The sequence below is a fragment of the Heterodontus francisci genome, chromosome 1 (genome assembly GCF_036365525.1).
Source record: "Heterodontus francisci isolate sHetFra1 chromosome 1, sHetFra1.hap1, whole genome shotgun sequence".
In the NCBI taxonomy this organism is placed as follows: domain Eukaryota; kingdom Metazoa; phylum Chordata; class Chondrichthyes; order Heterodontiformes; family Heterodontidae; genus Heterodontus; species Heterodontus francisci.
Window position 1 is genome coordinate 109,421,156 of NC_090371.1, and position 21,064 is coordinate 109,442,219.

The 21,064-nt window shown below is 42.4% G+C and overlaps 1 protein-coding gene across 7 annotated transcripts in view; it reads left to right on the top strand.

Moving 5' to 3' along the window:
* Window positions 1–21,064, top strand: part of LOC137371546 (protein FAM149A-like) — a 140,409-nt gene that overhangs the window by 111,828 nt on the left and 7,517 nt on the right. For 5 of the 7 annotated variants that reach the window (XM_068034357.1, XM_068034366.1, XM_068034376.1 and 2 more), the window contains exons 9-14: window positions 4,480–4,583; window positions 6,879–7,106; window positions 9,873–9,977; window positions 16,573–16,696; window positions 17,714–17,839; window positions 19,914–19,992. In XM_068034357.1, coding sequence (XP_067890458.1) covers window positions 4,480–4,583; window positions 6,879–7,106; window positions 9,873–9,977; window positions 16,573–16,696; window positions 17,714–17,839; window positions 19,914–19,992 — 766 coding nt within the window. The remainder of the gene's footprint in view (window positions 1–4,479; window positions 4,584–6,878; window positions 7,107–9,872; window positions 9,978–16,572; window positions 16,697–17,713; window positions 17,840–19,913; window positions 19,993–21,064) is intronic. The other 2 variants (XM_068034409.1, XM_068034384.1) reach the window with 1 other exon arrangement.

A 21,064-nucleotide genomic window follows, 5' to 3' on the forward strand; every position in this document is an offset into this window, starting at 1 on the left:
AGCTGCTTCATCAATGACCTTCCTTCAATCATAAGGTCAGAAATGGGGCTGTTCATTGATGATTGCACAATGTTCGGTACCATTCATGACTCCTCAAATACTGAAGCAGTCCGTGTAGAATTGCGGCAAGACCTGGACAACATCCAGGCTTGGGCTGATAAGTGGCAAGTAACGTTCGCGCCACACAAGTGCCAGGCAATGACCATCTCCAACAAGAGAGAATCTAACCATCTCCCCTTGAAATTCAACGGCATTACCATCGCTGAATCCTCCACTATCAACATCCTAGGGGCTACCATTGACCAGAAACTGAACTGGAGTAGCCATATAAATACCGTGGCTACAAGAGCAGGTCAGAGGCTATGAATCCTGCGGCGTGTAACTCACCTCCTGACTCCCCAAAGCCTGTCCACCATCTACAAGGCACAAGTCAGGAGTGTCTTGGAATACTCTCCACTTGCCTGGATGGGTGCATCTCCGAAAACACTCAAGAAGCTCGACACCATCCAGAACAAAGCAGCCCGCTTGATTGGCACACCATCTACAAACATTCACTCCTTCCACCACCGACATACAGTAGCAGCAGTGTGTACCAGCTACACGATGCACAGCACAACACACCAAGGCTCCTTAGACAGCAACTTCCAAACCCGCGACCTCTACCACCTTGAAGGACAAGAGCAGCAGGTGCATGGGAACACCACCACCTGGAAGTTCCCGTGCAAGTCACACACCATCCTGACTTGGAACTATATCGCCATTCCTTCACTGTCGCTGGGTCAAAATCCTGGAACTCCATTCCTAACAGCACTGTGGGTGTACCTACCCCACATGGACTGCAGCGATTCAAGAAGGCAGCTCACCACCACCTTCTCAAGGGCAATTAGGGATGGGCAATAAATGCTGGCCTGGCTAGTGATGTCCACATCCCATGAATGAATAATGAAACAAAAACAGGACATGAGGAGGCTACAAAGGCATATAGAGTGGGCAAAAATCTGGCAAATGGAGTATAATGCGGAAATATGTGAAATTGTCCATTTTGGCAGGAAAAATAAAAAAGAAGCATATTATCTAAATGGTGAGAGATTGCAGAGCTCAGAGCTGCAGAGGGCCCTGGGTGTCCTAGTGCATGAATCACAAAAGGTTAATATGCAGGTTCAGCAACAAAAGCTAATAGAATGTTATCATTTATTGCGAGGGAAATTGAATGTAAAAGTAGGGATGTTATGCTTCAGTTATACAGGGTATTGGTGAGACCACATCTGGAGAACTGTGCACAGTATTGGCAAGGGGGCGAAAGGTTATTGGGGGTAGGCAGGAATGTAGAGTCGAGGTTAGAATTAGATCAACCCATGATTCATTGAATGGCGGAGCAGGCTCCAGGGGCTGAGTGGCCTACTCCTGCTCCTAATTCGTATGTTCGTATGTTTGGTTGTATATTTGTATATGCTTCACCAGGCCAAATAATTTAACTGCAACAATGACTGGTGAAAGTGAAAATGAATTTTTGTTGTATTCTTAAGTTTCTAATGTGGTTTTCTTTTGAGAATTTACAAATGTGTTTTCATTTTGAAGGGGAAACATCCAAGCAAAGTTTAGTTTCCCAGCTCAGTCCAGAGCTCAAGCAAGTCATGCTGGTCCTTGGACTTCTTGTTTTTAGTCAGCTTGCTATGTGTCACAATTCGAAACCTGTCCCATGTTTAAAAATCTTAACCAAACAATGACAAAATCCACAGAAGTCAAGTTTCCATTTGTCAGATTTGAAGTTCACTGTCCACTCTTAGAGCGACTTTAATTTTGCTCTGTCCATATTTAAGTATAAGCATCAGATCTGGATGGAGATTTAACACTAGCCTTATACCATATTTCCCAAGTGAGAACTTGTCACCAGGTAAAGGAAGGGCCATGCTCAGACACTGAACAAGAGATTTCATCGTGAAATGTAATGCTCTAAACATCTCACTCATTGCACGTACCCTTACTTATTCCTGAAAAGAATTAGAAAAGATGATCTAGAAATTGCAGTGGTAAGTAATAGCAGACGAACATGCTTGTGACAGGTATCTGTGTTTTTAATGACAGGCTTCACCCATTTAAAATAACCAGATTAACACCTGTATTAAAATAGTGGACATAGGGATGTCCTATGTACCCATTATACGTTTGCCCGCTGATTCCATCAACAACAATTCTAGGCAGTAATTAAAGGCAGCCAAAAGATAACTAAGGATGTAAAATTACAAGTGGAACAAAAGGAACCACTAGGGTATTAGGTGGCGCTATTGAGTATCTCTGGATACTAAAGCACTTAAGAACAAGTGGGCCCCTTGAAATAAGAGAAGTGGGAGAAATAAACAATAATGCAGAAATTAGCATTTTTAAACAGTTGACGGTAGGCGTCCTTTCCTATAATTGGAGAGGTTTGAATTGTATCCAAGCGTACAAGCAAATGGGGATTAGGAACAAAATTTACTGGAGTCTTTGAATATTCAGAAGCAAATGAGCAGTTGGGCAGCAGCTGTAAATATTTCAAGAATGGTAGAACTAATGGAAACTGCAACTAAAATATTTTTCAGTTCATTTCAGAAAGGGGAAGCATCCAAATGCTGGAAAGATGCCAGTATTCCAATTTAAAAATGGTTGTAAGGAAAGAAGCATAATCTTGGGCATTATAGACCTGTATGATATACTCACAGTACAAGATATAAGAAAACATTGGTCTTTATCGTAAAGGAAGTAATGCAAGCAATTTTAAGAAGACAATGTGGGTGATTTCCAAAAAGTGCCCAGAATGGGTGCAAAGTCAGTGGAGCAACCGTTTGGTACACCTGTTCATGACAGCGCCAGGCTGGAGTCACTTTGAGGCTCCGGGAGCTGACAGCAGTTCGCCGGTTTTGGGAAGGCAAGAAATCGGCCATTGTCGGGTTGTGGTAAGGGAGGGAGGCAATCTGGGAAGTGATGTGCAGTGGGGGGCAAGTGCGGCATGGGGCCAAATGAGCCTGCACTGTACGGATTTTTTATTTGAGGGGATCTCCCAAAAACATTGAACATTTCCGAGGTTGTTTTTATTTGAGGGGTCTCCAACGATCCCATCACAACCAGGATCACAACCCATCAGGACTCTGATTTACATAGTTATGTTTTAAGTTGACGACCTGTTCACCCCTTTACAGGACCACCTGACAATTGCATCAGGCAGATCTTAAGTGTCCAAGGAGAGACACTTCCATGGGATGGCTGAAGTGCTTCCCCTAATTTTAAAATGCTGACACCTGTTTTTAGGTGAAAGATAGATGATTGCCAGTTTAAAATTGCCTCTAGTAATTCCATGCTAATGGAATGAGAGAAACACTGTATTGCAAAATATTGCAGTTCTTTGAGGAAAGACTGGACTAAGTGGATTTTCTATACAAGAACGATTTCATAAAGTGACTCAAAACAATACTATGTATAATTCGAGGAAATGAACAGAAGCTAAAGATTTTGTAAAAATAAATCTTTTCTCCAAGTGCCTTCTGTGATCCATGTTTCATTGGTTGCTGGCCAGTGTTCTTGTTAACAAAGAAATAATATGCAGTGAGTTTCCTTAAAATCCTTCCTTTGTGGGTAGTCTGAACTGCATTGTGAATTTCTGCCCCTTGTGTGTCACACACTTTGCTGTCCTGACTTTTCTTTGTTGACAAACTCGAATTGTTTCTCTAAGAAAAAAGCAAAATAATACAGAAGCTGGAAATCTGAAATAAAATTGGAAAATGCTGGAACCACTCAGCAGGGCAGACAGCATCTGTGCAGAATATAAGGTATGTTTAACATTACAGGCTGATGACCTTTCTTCAGATCTCATATTTTTGTGGGTGGAAGATATGGACAAGTGGGAGTCCTATTATGGTTCTGAGAGGGAGGAGAAGGGGGTGAGGGTGGAAATGCAGGAAATCGGAAGGACTCGGTCAAGGACTCTGTTTACCATAGAGGAGTGGAATCCTCGTTGGAGGGAAAAGGAGAACATTTCAGAAGTTCTGGTGTGAAATGTGGCATTGTCAGAACAAATGTGATGGAGGAAAAATTGAGAAAAGGGAATGGAGTCCTTACAGGAAGCAGAGTGGGAAGTTTTTCTCAGCAGGTCTGGCAGCATCTGTGGAGAGTAACAGAGTTAACACTTCAGGTGAAACATTAATTCTGTTACTCTCCACAGATGCTGCCCAACCTGCTGAGAATTTCCAGCACTTTGTTTATATTTCTGATTTCCGGCATCCGCAGTATTTTGCTTTTATTTATGGGATGTTTTTCTTAGTTTGTAACAAAATAATAAGTAAACATAATAACAAACATCCCATCCACATCCTGCAACCTCTGTTAAATCTAAATCTTTTTATTCACTTTTCCATCAATGGTCTTTTATCAAATGCTATGAGTTCCAAGAATTCAAACCTTGGATTGACTAGTCACATGTTTGCACTCTTTTGTCGTACTTTGTAGGCTTATCGCATGACAAGCACTTCTCGTAATGATTTAAATGGTGTTATGACAATTCAAGCCAAACCACTTCAGCAGAGACATGCAGGATTACCTGACAAAACACAGTGAGTTGTGCAGTAAACGTTATTACAAACAGAAATTTGTAGTTTGTGGTGTGAAAACTATTGGAAGTAGACAATGGCCCATAATTTGTGTGATGTTTAATGGTGAACTGTCCACATTTGCCATTATTACCCCTCTGAATTTGACTACAACTTCAGGATTTAGCGCCAGCGCAGATGAACGTAGAAATCCTGAAGTTGTGGTCTGTCATTCACTGTTCTGACACAGGCTGCGCTGTGGACTCCGCCTCCCTCCCAGAGCCAGCAATCAATGAAATCGATTGATCTTGGCAGAAACTTCCCCTTTATTGCTCTCATATTGCTGTTAGAAACCCCATAAAAAGTTTAGCCTTGTTCAATAAGATGTGACAGAGTTTTTAGACATAACTATTACTGAACAACAAATCTGGAATGCTGTTAAATTTCTTCATTATTAATGACTAGATTTGGATTTTTTTACAAAAAAGCTTGTTCATGATATTTCAGCTTCTACCTTAACCCCATTTGTATGTCCCACTTTTTATTTTGCTCTCTGAAGTTTTTAAAAAGTGATTTGATTTTACTGCTTTTCATTTCCTGGTTGGCTGTTTGTGAGAATTCTTTAATGTGATTGGCTACTTTTAGATTAGATTAGAGATACAGCACTGAAACAGGCCCTTCGGCCCACCGAGTCTGTGCCGAACATCAACCACCCATTTATACTAATCCTACACTAATCCCATATTCCTACCAAACATCCCCACCTGTCACTATATTTCCCTACCACCTACCTATACTAGTGACAATTTATAATGGCCAATTTACCTATCAACCTGCAAGTCTTTTGGCTTGTGGGAGGAAACTGGAGCACCCGGAGAAAACCCACGCAGACACAGGGAGAACTTGCAAACTCCACACAGGCAGTACCCGGAATCGAACACGGGTCCCTGGAGCTGTGAGGCTGCGGTGCTAACCACTGCGCCACTGTGCCGCCCATACTTGAACAGCTTGACGACACCACTGTAGTTCCTTGCTGGGAATCCCCATTAAACAATGCTACAATCCACTGCAAGGTGAGAGAGGTAAGATTCTTGCCACAGAGATCGTTAAATCTCTCAGCGGGTCTTCCTTTGAGGTCAGTGGTGTGTGTCCTTGCTTCACCGTAAAATCCAGGCCATTAATAATAGATATTTTCTTTAAATTTTTGCCATGGGTGAATAAGCTGCTCCCAGGCCTCTGAAAATACTGTTCCTTAGGTTGGGACCAGAGGTGTGTGGGTGACAAAAAGGCAGTTTTTCATTTGATGTTTCCTTCATTTCTCTTCGCTCCCTAAACCCCTCCACCACTTAACCTCACTCTCCTGTACAATCTCCTCAAAATTCATCTCGTCCACCAAGCTTTTAGTCATCCCATGTAATCTCCTCTTTCTCAACTCGATATCGTTTTCCATATATCTATTTGTGAAGTTCCATGGGGTTATTTTTGACATTAAAAGTAGTGTAAATGTTGTTGTTCTTGGTGTCAGTTCTGGAGGATTCAGCTGACATAAAGGATTTATCAAAAAAATCATGAAGAAAAATCTGGATCCTACCACTCCATCGCACTGCACTGCACTGTTGATAAATCAGTAAAAGACTGATGGTTCCATCCTAAGTTGAGTGGAATATTTAAAGTCTATAAGTCCCAGAGTTGATCTTTTCAAAACGAAATAGCTCACTTGTAAATCTCTGAGAAGGAACTGATCAGTTTGAAAAATGTGAATAGAGAAAAATTAATTTGAATTTAAGGAACTGTTTATACTAAGCAGGCTCTGACGAACAAAAAAATCTAGGAAACAAGGTATTGTTTATTAATTTAAAATTATTTTGAAAGGATTAGCTTAGTTCTTGAATAGTGATTGGGTTATTACTTAGTTGGATGCAATGTTTTCCAACATTCCATTAGCCTTTTTGATTGATTTTTGTACTTGTCTTTTAATGATTTGTGTACTTGAACCCCCAAATCCATTGCTCCTCTTCAGTTCCTAGTTTCTCAAACCATTAAGAAAGTACTCAGGTTTATCTTGCTTAGGTTCGAAGTGGATGATCTCATATTTGCCCATGTTGGACTCCATCTGCCTTAGTTGTACTCACTCACTTAATCTATATCCCTTTGCAACATCCTGGTCACATCTGCAGTACTTATTGTCCCTTCGTAAGGTGCTGTATGGTACTTTATCAATCTGGATTTTCTTATGATCTTAATTCACAGGCCCTCAGATAGCTGTCAATAATCATCTATCAGATGTGATCAGTAAATACCATTTTTTCCCACCTATAGGTGTGATCAGGATGAAAAGCAGTTAAATACAGGCTCCAGTATTTTGTCCACAATAAGAAATCGCCTAGGACGGACTACAGATCACAATATTTTCTCAGCATCCCGTATCATGCAGGCATCTTCAAGAAAGACAGGTACACAGCGTAAACTGCCGTCACTTGCTTCAGAGCTGTTAAAGGCGAAGGCCGCCAATGTCTACAGTGATGAGATTCTTCGGGGAACTAAACTGTGAGTGGCATTTCTTTTTTCAGTAATGTTTAAATTTAGGTTTGAAAGGTAATAGTGTAAGTGCACAGAGAGTAGCTAGGATTGAATTGAAGGTCATGATCTGGACACGATTGAATCAAAATGGTGAATCTCGGGTCACTTAGCATGATATTTAAGGTTGTTAGTTATCCTACTTTGCTGTCTGGGAGAATTCTTCAATCTCATTGGCTGATCAGAGTGCCTGCTGCCTGCCCTGTTGTTGGACGCCACAGATCTCATTTAGACAGCGCCAAATCCATATGACATCTAAATAGAGGAAATCTGTACTCTAGAGCATGGAAATCTTTGTGGGAAGCATTTCTCAAGGTCAGGAATGAGTGCTGTCCCTTTGCTGCTGACCGTGAAATCCAGGCCAATATGTTGGTTTCAGATCTGTGCTGGGATCTTTTTCTGTTTTGTGTCACCAGTAGCTATTTGTGTGGACAATGAATGACAGTGTGCCTCTGTTTTTCATGCACCGATGTTGACACATATTTGTGATACTTTCATCAGGAACTTTCTTGGAGGGTGGTGGGGGAAGTTCTCCTGACTGCTTGCTATAACCAATGTTCCCTCTAAGCTGCATGGGTGCATGGTCACATAGCAATCCAGAATTTACTGTGCAGGAAACAAACAGGCCACACACAACCAACGTTCCCTTTAAGATGGGCGCATGCGCACCACACAGTATAACAAAGAGGCTGTGCACAGCAAAGAGAAGTTAGAGGGAACACTGCCAATAACCTCATATATGCGGGTGATCCAGGATTTCCATCAATTTTCCCATAAAGTTACTGTAGCTAACCAAGAGAACCCCTGAGGGAATACCTGGTGGATAAATTTATAAAAAGGCAATCTATGATTGATTATTGGAAGTTATATGTAGGAAGATAGAACATGCATCTATAGAGCACCTCATCATATCCAAAATGTTACATTTCAAGTACTATTATTTTGTAGCAATTTAATATGCACACTGTGAGGCCCCGCAAACAGCAAATGAATGAATCCAGTAAATCTGTTGGTGGTGTTAGTTGATAGACAAATGTTGGCCAGAACACCAGGAGACTCTTCGAATAGTTGTGAACTTTTATGTCAACCAATATAGGGAGACTGGAACTTGGTTTAAAATCTTGTGAAAAATGGCACCTCTAACTGTACAGCACTCAGTACTACACTGGAATGCCAGCTAAGATTATGTGGCCAAGTTCTGGAGTGGGAAGAAAATAATGCTACCAAATGAGTCAAGCTGATGCTTATATATATTGTAAAGCATAATGCTCAGCTTATTTCAACACTAACTTCTAATATATTTGTAATTCTATAGTTTTGTAGGCAACAATATAATGAACATTTATATTTATTAGGTAATAGAAAATGAGAGGTAGCACTTCTGGTGGCTTAGTTTGTAAAGGATGCATGTGGTGTGAAATTGAGTTATACATTCCAGAATTGCATAGGAGATCCCTGGTTGTGGTAAGGTAGATGATCTCAATTAGAACAGCACTTGGGACATAAACAATAAAAGTCAGTGGCACTGAGCTAAGGAAGGAAGCACCAAAAAAAAGGCCAAGCTTTCTCCTTCTAATCACTGTCATGATGTGACAATCATGTGTGTCTGTGGACATCATGTGGGAAGAGCATCAGGCTTGATCACATTACTTGCCAATACTCATCGTTCAAGCTTACACATGAAGAATGGCCACTTGACAGAATTACTGGCAGGTCGCCAAGGTCTGTGCTTTCAAAAGAGGAAAGAAAATTGAAAAAAAATCTTAAAGAAGCTACAAGTGTGTCACTGGCCAAGGCCATATGATATGTTGCATCATAGTGAGAATTGTATTTGTTTTGCATTTTACAAATAACAAAAACTGGTTCAAAGGAGTACTTCAAAGACGGCTCATCAGCCATATTTGTAAGTCTTCCTTCAAGTACTGTCAGCTATTGGTATACAAAATAAATGTTAAATTCACCTTTTGTAAAGATCTTTCACTTTTAAATATTCCAGAGATTGCCTTGCAAACATTGCATGGACCCTGTGCTTGTTTGAAATACTGGAGTGCTCTGAAAAGACGTATAGTGATGCAAGATTGTTGGTCTTGTTTCCAGCTTTAGCACGGTTAGGAATATTAAATACACCAGTTTATTGTTCTTTGTTGGACAGCATACTCCCGAAATAGTATCAGCCAAAAGATAAGAGAGGACTCAAATATGATTCAATGGAACTGATCCTTTAGTAGTATTATAACTGCATAAGAAAATGGCAAATACTTCACAATACATACGTTCTTTTTATCTTACTATTTTAATGAGCTGTGCTGTATAAAATAAAATGGAAATGGTACAATGTAGTAGCTGATCTTTTGATAATGAAACAGGTTGAATAATTTGTACATTTATATTAATCCAATGAATGACACAAATATTGAGTGTTATTATGGTGAACTATTGACCTAAGGATTACAGAAGTGACGAAAATCACTACCAGACAGATTGAAACAGTCATGTGTACGGCATTGCAAAACGCACCTTCATTTCCGCACCCAATATCTTAGGCATTGGGATTAGAAATATTTCCTACAACTTTCCAACAATGTTGAATGCATTGCCGCTACTGGAAAATCTGGCCCAATGTGTTGAAGGAAAATTTCTCGACCAATCCACAACATTCACTGTTCCTAATATATGCACATTATTATGAAAGAGTCCACTGGATATACCAAAGTGATTTTTCCGCTTATCTCACAGTGCAAACACATCTGCAACTTACAAGAGCAGTCAATATGTTGAACTCAGTGCAAAACTCCACAGTGGAACAAGGCAGCAATTATATCAACACTTCACATTAAAGAGGTAAGATTAATCAGACTATAGCTGCACCAGGTCCTAAACTGAGAACTGCAGGCTGGCCAACCTGCTGTCATCAAGCTGTGTGATCGAGGTCAAGGAGGACCTCCAAGAGGTGAAGAGCCAGCAGGCCTCGCTCTTTGCCAAGGAGGCCTCCAAGATCATCTTCCGGTCCAGGGTCCGTTCCATCGAGCAGGATGAGACGTGTTCGCGTTACTTCTTCCAAAAGGTACACACAGAGAGCTCTGATTTCAGCAGCCTGAAGGAAGAAGAGGGCTTGGTGACGTCTTCGCAGTCCGACATACTGAGGATCAGCAAATCCTTTTATGCTGGGCTGTATGATGCGAAGCCCACAGACACAGAGCCTCCCAGTCCTTCCTGTCATCTATCTCAGAGGTCTTAGACGACAGCAGGAGGGAGAGACTGGACAAGCTGCTAACTCTGGACGAGCTGACAAAGGCCATCGAGTCCTTCGAGACGAGTAAAACTCCCGGAAGCGACGGCTTACCGGTCAAGTTGTACTCGGCCCTGTGGGACTGGGTCGGCCCGGACCTGCTGGAAGTATACGAGAGTATGCTCCTGGCCGGCAGCATGTCAGAATCCATGAGGAAAGGCATCATCACCCTCATTTACAAGCGGGAGGGGGAGAGGGCAGAAAACAGAAATTGGCAGCCCATCTCACTGCTTAATGTTGACTACAAAATTCTGTCCAAAGTCATAGCCAGTCGAGTCAAGTCTGCTCTGGAGTTGGTGATTCACCCGGATCAGACCTGTACTGTACCCGGCAGGAAGATCTCTGATAGTCTCGCGCTATTCAGAGATACGATCACCTATGTACGGGACAGGAGGGTGGACACCTGCCTCATCAGTCTGGACCAGGAGAAGGCTTTTGACAGGATATCGCACACCTACATGACGGACGTGCTTTCCAAAATGGGGTTTGGGGAGGGAGTCTGCAATTGGATCAAACTGCTTTACACAAACATCAGTAGCGCAGTCTCAATCAATGGGTGGGAATCGGAAAGTTTCCCGATCCAATCTGGAGTCAGACAGGGCTGTCCTCTCTCCCCGGTCTTGTTTGTTTGCTGTATTGAACCCTTTGCTGAGTCTATTAGGAAGGACGCGAGCATAAGAGGGGTGACAGTCCCAGGCAGCGGAGGCACTCAGGTGAAAACCTCCCTGTACATGGATGACGGCGCCGTCTTCTGCTCGGATCCGCTGTCCGTGCGCAGACTGATGAGCATCTGCGACCAGTTCGAACTGGCCTCGGGAGCCAAAGTTAACCACGGCAAGAGCGAGGCCATGTTCTTTGGGAACTGGGCTGACCGATCCTTTTGTCCCCTTCACCGTCAGGTCTGACTACCTGAAGGTGCTGGGGATATGGTTCGGAAGGGCCGGGGCTTGCACCAAAACATGGGAGGAGCGAGTAGCCAAGGTACAACAAAAGTTGAGCATGTGGGGGCAGCGATCTCTCTCTATTGTGGGTAAGAACCTGGTCATCAGGTGCGAGGCGCTCACGTTGTTGCTGTACGTGGTGCAGGTCTGGCCCATACCCCACTCCTGCGCTGTGGCGGTCACCCGAGCCATTTTTCGCTTCATCTGGGGATCTAAAATGGACCGGGTTCGGAGGGACATGATGTTCAAACCTCTGGACAAGGGTGGTAAAATTGTCCCCAACGTGGCCCTAATCCTGATGACCACCTTCGTGTGCGGCTGCATCAAGCTGTGTGTAGACCTCCAGTACGCTAACTCCAAGTGTCACTACGTGCTGAGGTTCTATCTTTCCCCGGTGTTGCGAAGGATGGGCCTGGTCACATTGCCGTGGAACGCTCCATGCAGTTGGACCGTGCTGTACCACCTATCCTTCGTGGAGCAGTTTCTGCGGGAATACACCTTTGACCACCGATCAATCAGGCAGTGGTCTGCATGGAATGTCCTCAAGGCCCTTCGGGAAAAGGAGACAGTGGATCCTGTTGGATGGTTCCCTGAGCAGACCGCCAAAGTCATTTGGCGGAATGCCTCATCACCAGAACTTTCAAACAAGCACCAAGACGTAGCTTGGCTGATGGGGAGAAGAGCCCTCCCCGCCAGATCCTTCCTGCACGCCCGAAGTCTCGCCCCCTCCGCGCAATGCCCCCGCGGTGGCTGTGGTGGGGAAGAGACGGTCGCCCACCTCCTCCTGGAATGTGTCTTGGCAAAGCAGGTGTGGAAAGAGATGCAGTGGTTTTTGTCGAGGTTCATCCCAAGCAGCTCTGTAACACAGGAGTCTGTGCTCTACGAGCTGTTTCCAGGGACGCACACCGAGACAAACATCAACTGCTGCTGGAGGACTATCAATTCGGTGAAAGACGCCCTTTGGTCTGCCCGAAACTTGCTGGTCTTCCAGCGCAAAGAGTTGTCCACGACCAAATGTTGCAGACTGGCACATTCCAAGGTCCAGGACTACGTGCTGAGGGACACACTAAAGCTTGGGACAGCCACAGCAAAGGCTCAATGGGGAAAGACCACAGTGTAAGGTCCCCCCACCAAGCTGAACTGAGGGGCTGGATCCATGGGAAACCCCTCGAACTGTATCGGGAAAATTTTCATTTGCTGTAAAATGTTAAAATGCAATTGGCATGACAAATGTGAAATGCAAGGGTTGTGAGGCAACTCATGATTGTAACGAAGCAAACGGACCTCCTTTGCACTGTTTGTATTTTTTGACTTGATGCTGTTTGAAACTGGTAATGTAATTTTTACAGATTTTTATGAATAAAGTATATTTTGGAAATAATAAAAAAAAACATGCATTGATATAAAACATATTATGTGAAGTAGAAGGGAAAAATTAGGAGGAGTTTGGTATCAAGTACAGTACCACATCCCACTCCCAACCCAATTATCTATACAAAATGATTTTTCAAGATTCCTTGATTTTTTAAAATATAAACATTCATTTTAGTTGGGGCCAACCAATACAGGTGACCCAGGGGTTGTGCAGTGTGTGCCAGGAACTACCTTATGCCACTTGTATCTTGGTGACCAGAACTGAATATTGTACACAAGATGAAACCTGATTAAAGAACCAGACAGCTTCCAGAGGACAGCCTCAGACTTACACTCGACTGGTTTGTCAATATAGGTTAACATTGTGTTTGCTTTGTTGATTGTTGCTCTGCAATAACTGGGCATAGTCAGTGTTAAATCTGCTGTCAGTCAAAGATTTCCTTCAGTTTACCCTCTAGCTAGTACTATATAACTTATTAATCATATCCCCCTTTTCTTCTAATGTGTAAGATGAATTATTTGTATTGAATTTCATAGTTTAGCCTACTTGCAAATATTGTCTAGGTCCATCTGTAATTCCTCAGCTGTTCCTTACGCCCTCTCCCCAGCTTGGTATCATCTGTGAATTTTATCGATGTACATTGTGTTTCTAAATCCAGGTCATTTATGCAGATTTGAAACACTAGGAGTCCCACCACCGATCCCTGAGAAGAGTGTGAGGAGGCTCATGTGGAGTCTAAACTCTGGCATTGATCAGGTGGGCCGAGTGGCCTGTTTCTGTGCTGTAGATTCTATGTAGACTCTATGTAAAAGTACATTTGCCCAGCCAAACACGACGCCCACAGTAGTCCTACTTTATTTTAGTTCCTTCCTTAAAGCCAATCAATGTGACAGCCAAATTGCAGACAGCACGCTCTCGCAAACAGCAATGATGCAATGACCAGATAATCTGCTTTAGTGATGTTGGTTAAGGGATGGAACAAGGCCAGTAGACTGGGAGATCTCCCCAGCTGTTCGAATAAAGCTGTGGGATTCTTCATGTCCACCTGGGAGAGCAGACTGAGCCTCGGTTTAACATCTCATCCGAAAGACAGCATCTCCAACAGTGCAGCACTTTCTCAGTACTGTACTTTAGTGTCAACCTGTATTATGCATCCAGATCTTTGACCTGGGACTTGAACCCACAATTTCTGATGCAGAGTTGAGAGTGTTACCACTGAGCCAAGGCTGAGACCTATTTTAATGTAGGTAATCTTTAAGTGATCCTAATAATCAGTTCTATTATTGTGTCAATTACTGATGTAAACTAAAGAGTCTGTAGTTATCTGGAATTGTTTGGTTGACTTTCTTGAAAATTGGTGTTACATTGGCTTATTTCCACTTCAGTGAGGCCTCCCTGCATTCCTTGACACTAATTGTTCTTTATTTGTTCATGGGATGTGGGCACCGCTGGCTATTGCCCATACCTTATTGCCCTTGAGAGGTGGTGGTGAGCCGCCTTCTTGAACTGCTGGAGTCCATGTGGGGTTGCTATACCCACAGTGCTGTTAGGAATGGAGTTCCAGGGTTTTGACCCAGCGACAGTGAAGGAACAGTGATATAGTTCCAAGTCAGGATGGTGTGTGGCTTGGAGGGGAACTTGCAGGTAGTGGCATTCCCATGCATCTGCTGCCCTTGTCCTTCTAGATGGTAGAGGTCGCGGGTTTGGAAGGTGCTGTCTAAGGAACCTTGGTGCATTGCTGCAGTGCATCTTGTAGATGGTACACACTGCTGTCATTGGGTCAGTGGTGGAGGGAGTGAATGTTTGTGGATGGTGTGCCAATCAAGTGGGCAGCTTTGGTGTTGAGCTTCTTGAGTGTTGTTGGAGCTGCACCCATCCAGGCAAGTGGAGAGTATTCCATCACACTCCTGACTTGTGCCTTGCAGATGGTGGACAGGCTTTGAGGAGTCAGGAGATGAGCTACGCGCCGCAGGATTCCCAGCCTCTGACCTGCTCTTGTAGCCACTGTATTTATACAGCTACTCCAGTTCAGTTTTTGGTCAATGGTAGCCCCCAGGATGTTGATCGTAGGGGATTCAGAGATTGGAATGCCATTGAATGTCAAGGGGAGATGGTGAGATTCTCTCTTGTTGGAGATGGTCATTGCCTGGCACTTGTGTGGCATGAATGTTACTTGCCACTTATCAGCCCAAGCCTGGATATTGTCCAGGTCTTGCTGTGTTTCTACACAGACTGCTTCAGTATGTGAGGAGTCGCAAATGGTGCTGAACATTGTGCAATCATCAGCGAACATCCACATTTCAGACCTTATGATTGAAGGAAGGTCTTTGAAGAAACAGCTGAAGATGGTTGGGCCTAGGACACTACACTGAGGAACTCCTGCAGTGATGTCCTGGAGTTCAGATGATTGACCTCCAACAACCACAACTATCTTCCTTTGCGCTAGGTATGACTCCAACCAGTGGAGAGTTTAGCCCCTGATTCCCCTTGACCCCAGTTTTGCTAGGGCTCCTTGATACCATACTTGGTCAAATGCTGCCTTGATGTCAAGGGCAGTCACTCTTACCTCACCTCTTGACTTCATCTCTTTTGTCCCTGTTTGAGCCAAGGCTATAATGAGGTCAGGAGCTGAGTGGCCCTAGCAGAACCCAAACTGAGCGTCACTGAGCAGGTTATTGCTAAGCAAGTGCCGCTTGATGGCATTGTTGACGATTCCTCCCATCACTTTACTGATGACTGAATGTAGACTGATAAGTAAGTAATTGGCCAGGTTGGACTTGTCCTGCTGTTTGCGCACAGGACATACCTGGGCAATTTTCCACATTGCCGAGTAGATGCCAATGTTGTAGCTCTACTGGAACAGCTTGGCTAGGGGCACGGCAAGTTCTGGTCTTCAGTACTATTGGCACAATATTGTCAGGGGCCATAGCCTTTGCAGTATCCAATGCCTTCAGTCGTTTCTTGATATCACGTGGAGTGAATTGAATTGGCTGAAGACTGACATCTGTGATGCTGGGGACTTCAGGATTTCGGAACTTTGTAGATTTTGCCTCTAGTTTCAGTTAATATATTCAGGTATATGGCATTAGTTCCTGGAGATCAATTGATTTTGAACCCTTTAAGCCTGTATCCATCCATACTAATGATATAAAAGTTTAGTTGAAGAAGCTACTACAACGGGTCTCATACTAGTGAGTACTGCAATGCAACTATTTAGTATGTTCATTCTTAGTTGCAACTATATATCTATATCTTTAAGGGATTTAATTTTTTTGTTATAAGCATCTTAATACAAGAAGAATTTTCCTAACTGTTGAATTTGGCAATACAGCTATGTCCATTTCTAGTGTTCTCTTTGTCCCTTTTATTGATATGAGTATTATTGTACATCACTGACAGTCAATCAGTGCTGCACTAGCATCTACAGCTGACAGTATAAAACTCCTCCATATGAACTTAAGCAATTAATAATATATTTAAAAAGTCAATCCCAGAGAGTCATTTTCAAAGCTATACGTCAATCTTGGCATTCAGATGATGGATATAAACTGCTCAAGCGTTACTGTTATTATTTAGAACATTAATTGAAAACCTTTGACAGATTACTCTACATTTAATCAGTAACAGAGATTTCAATCAGTAGTATAACGTTGGGCACTACTATCCTGGCAGTATATCATTAATAGATAATTGAAACAGATTTTTTCTTTTACTAACAATTTTTCTGATGTATAACTCCTGATTATTCAGCAGTTAGAGTGTTGAACAGTACCATAAGAGGACTTGATTTTGTTACTATGCTAAAGAGGTTTCCAATTCTCATCTATTCAGACACATTGGCACTGATCGGTTATCCTCTCCTCTAGTGCAGTCGGCGCGTAATAACCAATTGCCACCCATTAATTCAGAATCAGCAGAAGCACACCTTCCCTTGCCTGGATCAAGATACCAGCTGGTAAGATGGAAGCCTTGATATAATCATGTTTTGTCAGTTAAATGTATGTCTTCCACTAAGTGACTTATTTATGTCACTTGTATTTTGATTTGTATTTGTAATTATGTCGCTGCTGTTAGGATATTGCGACCGACATGCTCATAATTAACGTCAGTGGCCCTGGTCTTGAGTGGGCTCAAATTAGACAGAATTCCCACTCCACGGCCAGAATTTTATGCCCTCCCACCCCAGGAGTGGGCTGGGAGGCAGTGGGGGGAATAGGGGTGCCATGCCATTACCAACCCACAGCCGCTGGTATTTTATAAAATATAAAAAATATATATAAATATAAAATACCAGCGGCGATGTCAGTGGTGGGTGGCTCGCCCGCCCTTAGGCCAATTGAGCCCTTAAGTGCCCAATTAATGCCACTTAAGGGCCTCTTCCTGCCACCAATGGTATTTCACCAGTAGTGGATGGGCATTTTGCCACCTGGGGAGATCGCCCAGTAAGACCTGGTGGCATTCTTGTGGGCTGATGGAGGTTCCCTCCTGATTGGGCACCACACAGAGGGCTCCTCCAACGGCACGGATCACCCCAGGTAGAAGACAGCACTCACCACCACCATCCCCCAACCACCCCTCCTACTCCCCCATCCTATGATTGACCCTTGCCCCCCTCACCAGGACCTGGCTGATTGGTCCTGGCAGGCCCTGACCCCACTTAGCACCTTCTCCAGCCTCCATCACTCATCATGGAGAAAGGCCAATTGGCAAGGCATCAATATGTCACCTTTTATTTGTGCTTGCCAAAATGTCATCATATTTCTGAGAAAACAGCGCAGTTTGAAAATATAGACCCGACAGCGCTTATATACAATTGAAGTATAACTGCATATGGGCAAATTGACTGTTGCATATTACCAGTATAACTTTCCCAGACATTTCACAGGGTCAGATCTTGTACTTACAACAGTTAGATTATTAATTATTCATAATCATTCAGTTAAAAAAATGCAAAAAAAATGTTCTACCACAGAGAGGAAGATTCCCACAAAGCAGAGTGTCAAGTGCCATTGGAGAAGGAACAGGCCAACGACCTCTCAGGGACCGACCTATTACTATGGATACATCTTCACGTCCAAACACAACACATACATTTAGGGTAAGGACTTTGATTGTGATATATTTTCATAAAGCCACCATAGCATGGAAATAACTATTGGTGATATTGGCGGATCTGTGCTTGTATGACATCCTTGCATATTTTGTTTGTGTGCTCTGAAGACAGCTTAAATAGTTCTCATTACAGACATGCTTTGTGTGTCAACTGTCTTAGATTTCTGATTAAAGAAAAAGGCAAACTCCTCATCACACGTTACATAATATCATATAGAGAATCTTTTTCCAAACCTTAATCTGGATTTTTATAGTAAACTCAATGTGGAATAAAAATCAAATATCCCCAGGAAGCACTACGCTGCAGGTACTTTGAGGTGGGAAAAAATAACAACCAGAAGGACAGATGAGGAATTCCTTCTCACCAATTTTAATAGATGAAAAACTTGCAGGGCCTCTACACTGAACACCCAGATTTCTAATATGTACTCCCAGTGAGCAAACTCTTTGCCCGAAGCATATAGTCATACAATAAAAAAAGAAAGGCTTGCATTTATATAGTGCCTTTTATCACATCCTGACATTCCAAAGTGCTTTACAGCCAATGAAATACTTTTGAAATGAAGTCACTGTTGTAATGTCGGAAATGTAGCAGTCAATTTGCACACAGCAAGGTCCCCTAAACAGAATTACGATAAAAATAGGATAATCTGTTTTTTGTTATGTTAGTGGAGGGATAAAGTGCTATGGGATCTTTTACATCCATTTGATAGGGCAGATGGAGCCTCATTTTAACATTTCACCTGAAAGGTCCAATTACACCTAAGAAGCATAGCAATAAGAATTAAACTGTTATACTATTGGCATTAAAATATAATTTATCAAGAGGATTAAATAACATTTTAATTTTATATATTTTTGTGTACTGTTCTCATTGAGGAGGGATGTCAGTACTAGGAAATAGTTTTGTTTTAGGCACCCAGCATCAGGCCACATATAGTATTGTCAGGTAAGGAACAAAGCTCCCACTTTCCACTGCCTCAACAACATAATCCACTATAGTACACTCCTATTGCACAAGAGTGAATTGTTCAATTTCCCATGCTCATCTCATTCTATTCTCCTCAAGTAAGATTGGTAATTTGGTACCTGCAATCACAGAAGTTCAGACTGTCTGAATTTTCATTTCACATAGAAAATTTGCAGTGAGAAAAGAGAGTTTATGAATTTGGGGTGCATTCAAACCCAGTTTCCATAGTGAAAGATCATATGCTAATCACACCATTCTGTCCATCAATAATAAAGATCATCTTGCAGAATTGTCTGTATTTTTAAGTTTCTAGTAATGTCAACAGTGACAATAATTCATTGCAGGCAATCCCATAGACAAAGATTGTGGAAAAATGTAGTAAATTAAATGTGTGCCTAAATTGGTGTTAGCCTTTGTTCTGCAGCATCCCTCTTGCCTCTGAGTTGGAAGGTTGTAGATTCCAGCCCTACTCCAGAGATTTAAGCATATAATCTAGGCTGATACATAAAAGAATCTTTAGTATTATTCAAAAAAGAGCAGGGAGAGGTCTCCTGGCCAACATTCATCCCTCAAACAACACAAAAACAAATGATCTGGCCATTTATCTCTGTTTGTGGGTCCTTGCTGTGCACAAGTTATCTGTCATGTTTCCCTATGTCACAGTTCGTGACTACACTTCAAAAGTATTTTATTGCCTGTGAGGCACTTTGGGATGTCATGAGGTTGTACATGTAAGTTCTTTCTTTAAATTGCAGAAGTATTTTTGCACTGGGTTTAACAGGGCATTGTTGTCCCATCAAAGATGATCAATTAATACAATAGTTCAGCCTATCCTAAACTGCTATAAATAACACTGTTCAAAAGTAGGATAGTGAGTCTGTTGATGTTTTGTTAATATCACAATTTTACATGACTCCAATCAACAATTACTGTTAAAGTCTTTGAAAATATCTTTGAAAGGATAGCAGTGGCCTCATAGCCCATAATTATATTTGAGTGGATGATTTCTTCAAATCGGGAAATTCTGAATTGAACTGGAATAACCTGAATACAATGACTGTTAACTGTTGCAAAATGTATTCCATTTCAGTCTGATACACCATTCAAACGGTCTTTCACACCAATGGACTATGCTAGCCATACACGGACAGGGCGGGCTTCCTTTTCAGGTAAACAAGCAGCACTAAGCATATTTCATCAGAAACTGGGGAATATTTGTGTGAATTCTAGAGCTGTCTCACTGCAGACCTATAGAATATAATACCTTCTGATTGTTATCCAGTGAGCCCTGCTAGAAAATACAGAAGCGAACATTGGGTGCGGACAAAATGGGGCTCAACTATAATGAACTCCACTGTTTAATACCCTGCCAAAGTTCAGTTTCTAAGGTTCGAAGTGAAGAATGGCCATTTGGATGAGGTTTCTGTGGTCTTTTGGTGCGCATGGAGCAGCATTTCAGCGAGGAGGGGAGAGAATTTAGGAGAAGCTGCTTTTTGTTTATGTTTATGTTTAGAGATACAGCACTGAAACAGGCCCTTCGGCCCACCGAGTCTGTGCCGACCATCAACCACCCATTTCTACTAACCCTACACTAATCCCATATTCTTACCACATCCCCACCTGTTCCTATATTTCCCTACCACCTACCTATACTAGGGGCAATTTATAATGGCCAATTTACCTACCAACCTGCAAGTCTTTTGGCTTGTGGGAGGAAACCGGAGCACCCGGAGGAAACCCACGCAGACACAGGGAGAACTTGCGAACTCCACACAGGCAGTATTGTCCCAATAATGTGCAGATGTCCAAACACTTTGATTGCATCATGAAATATTCCTAATAGAGTGACTAGAATCTTTATCAAAGTAATTTCCTAGCATGCTAAGTAAATGGGGTCAGTCGTTGATGTGGAAGTAAAAGTGTCTCCAGAGATGACAGTGCACTTACATTACTGGGACATTTTAGTGGTCAAATCTTACTCCCAGCATGAAGCCTTATCTCTGGGGCAGTATACATCAGGAATTCCGGCACAGAGTTTGTCAGATTTTCCATTCATTAATTTTAATCGACAGAAAATTGTGGACAACAAATGCTCTCCTGGCCAGGAGCACAATTTTGTAAAACTGATCTATGAGTGTGCCAAGACTGGAAGTTTGAGTAAGTGCCATTTCTTGGTCTTGCTTACCACATTAGATAATCTGGCTACATTTTTTTTTTACTGGATTATCAGCAGCTTGAAAT